The sequence below is a fragment of the Muscardinus avellanarius genome (assembly GCF_963383645.1).
Source record: "Muscardinus avellanarius genome assembly, chromosome: 12".
NCBI lineage: Eukaryota > Metazoa > Chordata > Mammalia > Rodentia > Gliridae > Muscardinus > Muscardinus avellanarius.
This window is the reverse complement of record NC_137798.1, coordinates 85,145,555-85,158,031: the sequence shown is the minus strand read 5'-3', so window position 1 is coordinate 85,158,031 and position 12,477 is coordinate 85,145,555. Positions and strand designations below refer to the sequence as shown.

At 36.8% G+C, this 12,477-nt stretch overlaps 1 protein-coding gene across 2 annotated transcripts in view; it reads left to right on the top strand.

Moving 5' to 3' along the window:
- CEP128 (centrosomal protein 128) overlaps positions 1–12,477 on the top strand; it is a gene marked incomplete at both ends in the record, with an annotated part of 425,269 nt that overhangs the window by 97,405 nt on the left and 315,387 nt on the right. For both annotated transcript variants that reach the window (XM_080707841.1, XM_080707842.1), the window contains 3 exons: positions 549–623; positions 2,109–2,241; positions 7,441–7,592. In XM_080707841.1, the coding sequence (XP_080563967.1) occupies positions 549–623; positions 2,109–2,241; positions 7,441–7,592 (360 nt within the window). The remainder of the gene's footprint in view (positions 1–548; positions 624–2,108; positions 2,242–7,440; positions 7,593–12,477) is intronic.

Sequence of the window (12,477 nt, the reverse complement as noted above, 5' to 3'; positions counted from 1 at the left end):
TTATTCTGAATTTGAAAATTTTAGGAATATCTTAATGAATATTAGGAATCTAAGCAATCACCAATTAGATGGAATATACTTTGAATCATTAGGTCCCTGTAGTTTTTATTCTAATTTAGTTCATTTGACACTACATGTTCCAATTTAGAGAATAAATTGCTTTAGAACTTAGATTAAAATGATGTAGAACTGGAAGGGATCTCAAGAGACTATCTAATATAAAATTCTTATTTTGGAGATGAATTGAGGTCGAAGAAGAAGAGACTGAAACAGAATCACAGTTGAGATTGAGTTAACTAGATTTTAGACTTCTAATGCCTGGTTGGATACACTTTATAGTATGCAATTAACATTATTTAATGGAAATATTCGTATATGCTTTTGGTGGGATATTTGTAGTTAAATATTAGTCATAAATATCTCCTTTAATCTTTACTCTTTTCCTCTTAAATTGTGCCCCACTGGACATGTTTTGTCGATTGGGCACATAATCTTAAGTCATTTTCTGCCCCATCAAACATATTTTTTATCCTTTGTTGAAACCCTAGCTTGAACAGGAATTGGAGCTATCTCGCAGGCTATTGAATCAGTCAGAAGGCAGCAGAGAAACACTTTTGCATCAGGTAAGTGTATGCAAATGATTGACAATCTGCTTTTGCATTAAATCAAGTTTGAATCTCCTATTCTCTTAAATGTTTTTGTGAAACAACGACAAAAAACTAGGTCTAGAAATTGTTCTCTCTAAGAAATGTATGTTAGCACACATAGGCAAAAGATGGAGAATCAGAAAAAGCTGGTACAAAACACCAGAGCAAGTTCCCACTGTGACAATGTATCTTGCTGATTGCTGCTCCAACTTGCTACTTATCTCTCTTAGCATGAGCAGTGTAAAAGTACGACTGGATGTGTAAGATAAAATTTTCCCAGGAGCTTAATTTTATTCAAAGAGGCATTGGTGAATAAAGGAGGAAGTAAAATATGTGAAACAAACCTTTGTCTATTCAAGTTACTTTGAATATATCATCATCTCTTAGTAACATTTTCAAGATGTTCCTGGCCCATTTTAAGCAAAGATAAGACTTAATTTTTGAGCATAATATTTTGCAGTTCATTATCCCATAATGGGAGTTTGGTGCTTCTAAAATTTAAAGTTCAGTATGTTTCAATAGCCACCTTACATGCACTGGATAAGGATGGGTGGTATCCAGTGGCCTTCCGGCATGTATTTAATAAAAACTAACATTATTCCTGCTTTTGTTTTGTGTTATGTATTACATAACTCACCTAAATAATATCCTCTGTTGGCAAAGATGTCAGGAGTCATGGATATTCAGGAGTTTTACATTTTGATAGTTGGTGTTGAAAATGCATCATAGCACCTGCTTTACAAAACCTTGGAAAATGTTCATTGACTTTGGTCTGCAGTCAGTGGGCACATGGAACTAATGTTGACAGAATTCAGAATTTCTTTTATGGAATCTTTCTTCTTTTCTTTCAGTAATGGGAATAGAACCTAGGGGCATTCTACCTCTGACCTATACCCCAGCCCTACTTTTTATTCTTTATTTTAAACAGGGTCTCACTAAGTTGTAGAGGGCCTCTCTAAGTAGCGGAGGCTGGCCACAAACCTGCGATTCTCCTGTTTCAGCCTTCCAGGGTCACCATGCATGGCTTTGGAAGTTTGTCAGTTCCATTCTGATTTTTTTTGAACTCTGTGATTTGTAATCTCCAACTGCAGGTTTTGAAGCACGTGATTTCTTTGTTCAGGTTGTCACAGTGACTTTAGCCAAGTCTTTTTGCTGCTGCTAACTTGTTTATGTTCTTCGAGGATGTACCTCTTGTGTGCTAGGCAATTTTCTAGTTTCTCTCTAGAAATATAAGAATGAATAAAACCATTGCTTACTTAGGAGACTGTTGTTCTGTGTTTGATATAGCAAGGAGACTAACTTGGCTTTGACTAGTGTTTGCACTAGCCCATCAGAAGTGAATATACTTATATACGTATTTATTTTTTGCCCTGGTAAGCAACTTATAATTGTTCCTAAGTTCAAATTTAATACTGCTTTTGGAAAGTGATAAAAGTTTGATATTTGACTATGTGCATTTAGGTAGAAGAACTTCGTACGCAACTTACAAAAGCAGAAGGTGATCGCAAGGGTTTACAGCATCAAGTGTCTCAGGTTTCCAAGCAACACTCGAGCCATCAGGATGAACAAGGAGATGACTGGAGGTTCAGGAGAGGTATCACGCTCATTGGTCGGCGTGAGCTGTCCCGTCTCAGAATCGCCATCTTTATGTTGTGCTTGTGTCCTCCTCTTTCTATACTTACTACGTTTTCCAGCAAGTTGATTATATTTAGCATCTGATTTTCATGTTTTCTCTGCTTTATTTCTAAACCATTTCTGTTGTTGTATCTGCTTATCTCATGAGACTTTCTTTTAGAAAGAGCCTGCAAAGGCAGTAGTGAAAGTTTTTTAGTTTTCCTGTTCTTGTGCTAAAGCGTGTGTGTGTGTGTGTGTGTGTTTGTGTGTGTACTTGTCTTTGTATTTAAGTTATCAATACACCTCTATTTTTCAACTTTCTCTTGTTCTAATTTTTAATATATGAACAAATAAAATTAAGATACTGTTATTGTCTCGAGATTGGCAACAGTATCCCAGAATTGGCCATGAGCCACAGTGCCAAGCTTTTCCTCATGTGTATTAGGAATACTTCATGTTTGAAACCTTCTCAGTGAAGATATTAATTTAGATTGTGGAGCTTAATCAGTTTGGATAGATTTTCTCTTTGGAAATTCATATTTAATGAGATAGTAATCTTTGAGATTTAAAAAAATAATATTGCTGGGCATGGCGGCGCACGCTTATAATCCCAGCATTTGGGAGGCTGAGACAAGAAGATCTGGGTTTTCACCCAGTCTCCTCTACTTAATAAGGCCCTTTGCAATTCAGTGAGACCCTGTTTCAAACTAAAGAATAAAACAACCCAGGCTGGGGGTGTAGCTCGGAGGTAGAATGCCCTTGGGTTCCATCCCTAGTACCACAGGGAAGAAAACACACACACACACACACACACACACACACACACACACACACACGATATCTAAAACTGAAGGGCCCAGATGCTCAGATTATAAATCATTTTAGCATTGAAGCTTTCCACTCAAATGCAAAAATTATTGGAGAAACTCTTTGTTTTTATGGTGCTTAGAGATTTACTCTGGGAGCCTCAAGGACGCTAAACTTGTGCTTTCTTTACTCTCAATCCTTGGAGAAACTCTTGTAAACATTCCATGTACAGATAATTCAGGGAACATAAATATGCTCCCAGACTTCCCAAACAACTCAATATGGTGCCTAAGTCAGAATTTCCACATTGCCAGGAAAATCTTCAATAGATGACAAGTTTTGTCAAAATTACCTTAACATATCTGTATGCCACTAAGTTCATTTGTTTCCTGTGGTATTATAATTTAAGTATCATTTGACATAAAATATTGTTCCAGGACTTGGGAATTTGAAACAGGAGGGTTGCAGGTTTGAAGACAGTGTCCAATAAATTGCTGAAACCTGTTTCAAAATAAAAATTGGGCTGTGGGTGGATCCTAGTGGTAGAATGCCCTTGGCTTCAAACTCGAGTATCCCCCTACCCCTAAAAGTAAAGTATTTATCTATTTGATTATTTCTTAAATTTCCATCAAGATACAAATAAGAATTTTTTTGAAAAACTGTGGCAAATTTGTTCTGTTTTAGTATATCATAAAATAAAGTTTTTAGTATACATCTTTGAAGAATTGAAAAAAACTAACTTTTCTCAATTACTTACCAGATTTAAAAAAATGTTAGAGAACAATTCTCAATTTTTTTTATCTTTATAGAGTACTCCAATTATTTAAAGAAGCCTAACATAGTGGTACACACCTGTAATCCCAGTACTTAGGAGGCTGAGGTAGAAGAATCACAGGTTCAAAGCCAGCCTCAGCAATTTAGTGATGCAAGCAGAAATTTAGTGAGATCCTTTTTCCAAATACAAATAAAATAGGGCTGAGGGTATACACTGGATGTAGAAGCCCCCCGTGTTCCACTTCTGTATTACCACACAAAAAAGCCTATTTAAAGATTAATTATTTAGAAGAAATCATACTCATTGTCACATTCTAACTTGTTTGATTGTTAGAAAATGGATTCTATCTTCTCTAATTGAGTTTGGTTGGTTTATTAGTTGTCTCCTCTGTCAAATTTAAAGGAATCTATCCATCGTTTGTATTACTTTTTCATTGTTTATTTTCTCCAGAGAGCAGTACTTGGGGCAGGGGGTTGGATGTAAGCGTGATTGTGTGAGAGCCAAAGTGTGCTAGTGCCAGCTTGATCGCTTTGATAGCTTTTATAAAGAAAACCACTTACATCATACAGACCCACTCCTGCAGTAATGGCATTAATCCACCCATGAGGTCAGAGCCTTCACGACCTAATCACTTCTTAAAGGTCCCACATCTTAATACCATTAGAATGGCAAGAGCTCAACATGTGAGCTCTTAACTGCTATCCTTGACTTCCCAGGTGTTCTTCGAAATAGAGTATATGACACAGTTCTCTGAATGTGGAGGAGAATATTTGTAATACTATTTAAATCCTTTTTTGTGTGTGTGGTAATGGTGATAGAACCCAGGGGCCTTCCACCTCTGGGTCACAACCCCAGATCTATTTTATATTTTATTTGGAAACAGGGTCTCACTAAGTTGCTGAGAGCATCACTAAGCTGCTGAGGCTGGCTTCGAACCTGTGCGATCCTCCTGTCTCAGCTTCATGCTTGTACGGGGATTACAAGCATGTGCCACCATGCCTGGCAACTACTTATGCTTTATGTTTTGCATATTTTTATATTGCTAAATTTTTATTTTATATCATATATGTATGTATATATTAATCCACACTAATATTTTATATGTGTACATATTATTAAGCATATTCAATATTATGTCTTAATATCAGATATTTCATAAAGTATACATGTATATGTATATGTGTCTATACCTCCATATTTTATATAAGACTCATTAGTATCTATTTTAATATATATCAGAAATATGTAGCAATATGTGCCTACTATTGAGGCATGTTTTATGCATGTAAATATGAAATACATAGATAAATAAAATGAGTCAATACATATATTTATAAAATAAATAACTGCATTTACACATGCACAGTTTCATCACTGAGACATAAACAGAATGGGTGAAGTAGGGCCTTCGGACCAAATCTGGACTAATGCTTGTTTCTATAAATAAACTTTATAAATAAACTTTATATCTACCCCTGTGCATTTACATACTGTCCAGGCTATGTTTGCAAGACATTGGCAGAATTGAGTCATTGTGACAGAGAGCATGGAGTTAAGATATTTATTATCTTACCCATTACAGAAAACGTTTGCACTCCTTTGGTCTGTAGAATATATCCTCATTTACCAAGCAGTGCATAATCTCCCTGCAGCCTCTTTCTTCACCATCATATTATAAATGTTAGCTTTACAGAATTACCTTGCATGCACTTACCTGAATATTAAATCCAATTTTGAACTCTTGCTCTTTGTGTTCTTTCCTTAAAAATAATACTCAGGCCAGGCGTGATGGAGCACGCTTGTAATCCCAGCATTTGGGAGGCTGAGACAGGAGGATCCGGGTTTGTGGGCAGCCTCAGCTACTTAGTGAGGCCCTTTGCCACTCAGTGAGACCCTGTTTCAAAATAAAGATAAAAAATAGGGCTAGGAGTGTCGCTTGAGGTAGAATGCCTCTGGGTTTCATCCCCAGCATGGAAATAAAAATAACAACAACAACAACAACAACAACAACAACAAAAACCCACAAAAAACCCACCCCAAATCCTTTGCTTGATGAAATTTTGTATTCATTTTTAAACTCTCCCTTAGTTCCCCATTCTTCCTTCCTGCCTATGATTCTCAACAACATAGAGTTAATCACTGTATCCTTTGCACTGCTACTCAGTAATGCTCAGGTATCTGTCTCTCGGTAGCATGAGTATTCTACTCATGCTACCGAGAAGCCCATATGTCTTTGATTCTGAAGTGTACAGTTTTGAACACTTTATGAAGTTGGCATGAATTTTGTGAATGATACATAAATTTGATTTTGTAGTGCTTTTTTCCTTTTTTTTCTGTTCTGAAAAGAAAACTACTGGAAAAACAGTAGTTTTGAACTGATAGTCTAGAGTTGCTGACATTTAAGGTAAAGAAACTTATTTGTATTTCTTGTCTCTGTTGTTGGAATGCAATCTCATGATGGAAGAGTTCTAATGTTACTCATCTTTGTGTTAGAAGAATGTAATATTATAGTGCCCTGGGCAATATAGACCAAGTATTTCATGATTTTTTTTTTTGCGGGTCTGAGGATGGAACCCATGGGCATTTGACCTCCGAGCTACGCCTCTTTGCCCTATTCTTTCTTTCTTTTTTTTTTTTTTTACTTTATTTTTTATTTTTTATTCTTTGAACCAGGGGTCACTAAGTTGTGGGGGGCCTCACTAAGTAGCTGAGGTTGGTCATGAACGTTCGATCCTCCTGTCTCAGCATCTCAAGTACTGGGATTACAAGCATGTGCCAACATGTCCCGTAGTATCATGTTTTTTAAAAATAAATGTATTGATGCATTGTAATTATACAACACAATGAGATTCAAAGTGTTATATGCTGAATTAAGTACTAAGTTTGTATCATTCAGTGTTATAATTTTGGGTCATAGTCTCCAGAATTAGTATGAATGAGTAATAGATCAGAGAATTAGTGGCATCATTTGTTACATTTGTTGTGTAAACTTCAATAATGTCAGAGATAACAGCTAGTTGAAAATTCTTTCAGTTTTGGTGTTTAAAAATTTGGACGAAGCCGGGCGTGGTGGCGCACGCTTGTAATCCCAGCATTCGGGAGGCTGAGACAGGAGGATCGCGCAGGTTCGAAGCCAGCCTCAGCAGCTTAGTGAGGCCCTTTGCAACTCAGTGAGACCCTGTTTCAAAATAAAGAATAAAAAATTGGGCAGGGGATGTAGCTTAGAGGTCAAATGATCTTGGGTTTCATCCCTAGACCCTCAAAAAAAAAAAATTGGATGAAAATGAAAGAAAATGTGGAGAAAACGAAAGAAAAGATTTTCACTATTTTTCCCGAAATAATTATACTAGAAATTAGATAACATTTTAAATTGAATACCACAGTTGAATCATAAAGGATGACACAGCAATCTAGATGGTTTGAAAACTGTTTGAGGCTTTGAAACAGTAGATTGGCAAAGTATGAAAGGCCTGTTGCTTGAGCGTTCATGAGGGGATTGGGTGAGGTAGAACATAGAAGCATCAGGATTAGTGCCTCTGAACGAACTTCTCCTGTGAAAGAAGAATGGTCATTGAGCTTGGCATTTTCCCTCTTTAGGGGTAGAGCGGGACAGACACGTTCTGGAGAAGCAGATGTCAGATTTGCGGGCGCAGCTGAACTTCAACGCGATGGCGGCTGAGCTGGAGGAAGTGAAGCGGTGCCTGGAGCGCAGAGACAAGGAGAAAGGGACTTTGGTGACACAAATAGAGGTGACCTCAGTATCCTTAAGTTACATTGGAAAGACTTTAACTTTAGAGAATTGCTTAATGAAATTTTAACTCAATGACATTACTTCATAAGCTTTAGTATGGGCATAGATAATTTACACTTATTTTAATGACTAACTTAATCATATAAGGAAATTCCTACAGGTTCATTTTTTCTCTCATTTGGGACCCCAAAGCCAGCTTGGGTTTTTTTTTTTTTTTTCCTCTCCTTCATTATCTTATAGTGATAACTTTTGCTGTTATTAAACTTCAAAATGTTTTTTGTTCTAGTAGTAGCTGGGTTACTGGAGAAGTTACCTTTCTTTCCTAACAGTGAATTATCATTTACTTTGGGGACAAAGCCAGAAGATGGCATAGCATAAGGAATTTGTGATATTTCTTCTTTGGGGCCAGAGAGGTTTTCAGATCCCTAACTCTTATGCATGAGGTGGGTTGTGTTGCCTCCTTTGATTAGACTTGCGCAGATCATGAATGATGCAGGAACCATGAATGAAATGTCTCTAGGCAGCTACTGCATCCTGCTTGCCTTTTATCTAGCATAGAAGAGGTAATTATCAGAATATATTACAAATCAAAGAACCTCATAAGAGGAAATGGATTAATTCCAATTATAATTATTTAAATTAGCTCAGACATGGATGACACATTTGGAAATAGATACGTATCAATCCTGCCCTGTATCTGTTTTTAGAAGCGCAGATACACTGTAATTGTAACAAGTTGCTGCATTTGAAGGACCTTAATAATTATAATGAAAGGTAGACAGTCTGTATTGGAATCACCCAACTTTATACAACCCAAAGGAAATAGTTAATGTTACTCCAGTCTGAGTTTTGCTTTCATCTTGTCAGTACATCAATAGAAAGTGTCTTTGAGATTTGGTTTGAGATTCAGATGGTAAAGATAATGAAATATTGACATCCTCTTTACAAAGCCCTCTACAAGTTTAATAAATACTTATCAGAAACCAGCTCAGAGTAATGGTAATTGTATGACTTTTAAAGTTTACTTCATATGCATTATTTTGGCCCTTGGTCCTGCTGATGCAAATGCTAAAATAAGATTCTTTTGCTGAAGTTAAGTGTTCTTTTTAAACCATGCTAATAAATCTCAAAGGTAGGAACGCCCCTTTGCTCCCTGTTCTTAGCTGTGTGTTGTCCCTTCTGACCTCCCCTCGCTCGCTCACTCCCTTCATCCTTTCCCTTCTCCCATTGTTTCTTCTCGTTACCATTTGTTACATAAACTGGAGTAAAAGAATCTCAAATGCATGGGCCTTAAAAATTACTTCCAGAAGTCTAACGATGCTTTTATTTAAGGACCTTGGCTTTTCTCTCTCCTAACTTAATTTTATACAGCTTGACCGTATGCAGTCATTTTTATGCAGCTTATGGGAAGAGTTTTAGTTCTTTTCGATTATTTTGTGCTGGTTGTATAGGGGTTTGGTTTGTGAAAGCCACTGGAGAGAGGTTTATTTCTCACACATTCATTGTTATTAGCTGTTTATCACATGCCAGGCACTGTTCTAGGAGTTAGCACAATAGCAGTGAATGGAAATTCAGCTGGCTGTCGTGTGGAAGGTCTTTAGATTTGTCTTGCTTCTAAAGTCAACCTCCTCTTGGGGAATTAAAGATGATTTTTTTTTTCTGTCATTGAATATGACATCACAAAATAACAATGCTTATTCCTGGGAGAATTTCCACTTTTATTTTTTCAGATTTTCTTATTGTTAGAAATAAAATAATTAATTACACTTACATGAATTAAATTTACATTGTTTTACACTTTGTAACATTTATGATTATTTTTCATTTACTTTTTATACCTTGTGGAGACCTTTTAACCCTTCCTTCCTAAGTCTTGTGCAAAATTTGTGAGAGAGATATATAGCTCAAAGATCACTTTGTGTGTGTGTGTGTGTTGGTACTGAGGATTCAGTATAGGACCTCATGGATGATAGACAAATGCTCTAAGACCTAACTATGTCTCCAGCCTTTTAGTTTTAGAAAGTGTTAAGCAATATTGGATGGTTGTTATATATTGGCTTATATATTTTATATAAATCAAAATTTCCTTTGTTTGCTTTATAGGCCAAATATGTATAAAAATTAGATTATTGGTTAGGCCTAATACTGTTTGTATAGAAACTGTTCTAATGACTTCTTCAGTCATTCATTAATGTCTTTTTAACTTTTATTTTTTGACAACTCATCTGTAGAACCTCATATATATATGGTCTTATCAAATAATTTTTTCGTTATGTTTTCTACTCATTTACATCTTCTTTGTTTTGGTTCTGGTTGTTCACTATTTCTGCAATGTCGTTTTTTTTTTTTTTTTTTTTTTTTTTGGTAGTGCCCGGGATGGAACCCAGAGTCTTTCTACCTTTGGGCTATACTCCCATACCTATTTTATATTTTATTTGGAAACTGGGTCTCACTAAGTTGCTGAGAGCCTCACCAAGTAGCTGAGGCTGGCTTTGAACCTGTGTGATCCTCTTGCCTCAGCCTTCCAAGCGCTGGGATTACAAGCATGTGCCACCACGCCTGGCCGGCCGATGTCCTTTTTTTTTTTTTTTTTTAAATGTGTATGTGAAAATCTGTTTTCCTCACTGAAGCTTTTGTGGATTATATCAGCCATAAGCAGTAATCCTTCGAGTGATTCTTTTGTCTGCACAACTAATGTTCTGTGGACAGAATCTGGATATATTTCTTTAAAATATTAAAGTGGGACAAAGTAAAGTAGAAAAGGAGAAAAACTAATTGTTCTCTCACAAAGACAGAGTTGACTTTGGTGGCTTTGCCTTGGTGAAGATAGCATGCTTTAAAGAGTGCCCTCATTTTGGGAAACATGAGTTTCCTATGCCCTTGATACAATCCTGGAGACTGGCTCATATTAACACTGCAGCTCACAAGAAAACAGTATATACAAGAGTTCCAGTTCTTTGATTTACACTGCAGGAGCCCCATATCCATGAAAAAAATACAAAAATGTCAAAACAAACTTTCTTCTCTTTACCAGGGTACCAAGCATCCAATTTTTTTCTTTATTTCTGTTAATCTAGGTATTAGAATTAACAAAACCAGCTGGGAACCAGCTGGGTGTGGTGCCGAACGCTTGTAATCCCAGCATTTGGGAGGCTGAGACGGGAGGATCACTGTTCGTGGACAGCCTCAGCTACTACTTAGTGAGGCCCTTTGCAACTCCGTGAGACTGGTTCAAAATAAAGGATTTAAAAATAGGGCGGGGGTTTACCTCGGAAGTGGAATGCCCCTGGGTTCCTTCCCCAGTACTGCCAAAAAATAAAAAAAGAATTGGTAACCAAAAAAGATGATTGGTGAACCCAGAATCAAAGAACGTCTAAAGGGCTTTTTGTTCTTGACTACAGGGAGGGTTTACATCACAGCTTTGCCTTGTCTTAGCAGAGTGCTGAATAGCCTGTTTCCCTCAGTTACGTTTCCTATCTGTTCCAGGAGCGTGCTGAACTGAGACCTGTTATCTTCCTACAGGTCTCCTGAGCTTTCACTCTGATGCTCAGCCTTACATTTACTGGTTTTTAAAATCTTTTTATTGTTTTTAAAATCTTTTTATTGGTTTATTATAATTACTCATCGTAGTGGTATTTCTGGTTATATATTTATACCTGCACATAACATAATTCGTTCAATTTCATTCCCTGGTATCTCTCCTTTCCCACCTCCTTCCCTTCTCCTGGCCTCTTCCTCTACTGTTCTAGTCTCCTCTTCATTTTCATCATCTTTTTCATATGTTACTACATACAGATACCGGTTCTGATGTCAGTCTATTATCTGTCAGTCTGGGTTTCCACAAGCTGTTTTAAGCCATATTATGTACACAGTTAACATTTGTTGAATGAGATAATATGAACAAATTTTATAGTTTCTTTAAAGCTAAAATTTATGTTCAGTCATTTCTTTCTTTTCTTTTTGTCCTTTCTTTCTTTATTTCTTTCTCCTTCCTTCCTTTCCTTTCCTTCCTTTCCTTTCCTTTCCTTTCCTTTCCTTTCCTTTCCTTTCCTTTCCTTTCCTTTCCTTTTCTTTTTTTTTTTCAGTCCCGGGGATTCAACCCAGGGCCATCAGGGTCTCACTGAGTTGCAGAGAGTCTCACCAAGTAGCTGAGGCCGCAAACCTGTGATCTTCCTGTCTCACCCTTCCAAGTACTGGGATTACAAATGTGCGCCACCATGCCCTACCTGTTTAGTCATTTCTTAGAAGCACATTCATTTCTGGAAGAATTGTCAATTTTCAAGGGGATCTTTGCTGTGTCTGACTAATTGTTTTAGTTTTTGTTGTTTTAGTTTTAGTTTAGTTTAGTACTGGGGTTCCTGGAAGCCCTTCTATCTCCAGGCTACACTCCCAGACCTATTTTCTATTTTAATTTGGAAACAAGGTCTCTTAAGCCAGTGTGGCTGGCTTCGAATCTGCGCGATCCTCCTGTCTCCGCCTCCCAAGCGCGGGGATTACAAGCGTGCGCCACCACGCCCGGCCCCAAATATATATTTTAAGCATTTCTTTTATACTGGGGAATAATAGTGAAAGTAGCTCTTTGAAAACCTGAATGAAAAGAAGGTACATTTGAGTTTGCATAATGTACCTTTCAAATTGTATCTAACACTTTAAATCTGTAAATGCATAGAAAATACTAAGTGCCTTTTCTTCTTCTAAGCTCACCTCGAACCTCATTAACCTTGATAGGCTATTTGTATTCATAAGAATTCCAAGCATCCTTGATCAATGATTCCTCCTGATTTAATCTCTGCCTCCATCCTCCATCAACTTAACTCTTCTTGAAAAAAATTTGACTTTTAAATTCAACTAAGAACTTCAAAGAAAGACAAAATAAGATGCTG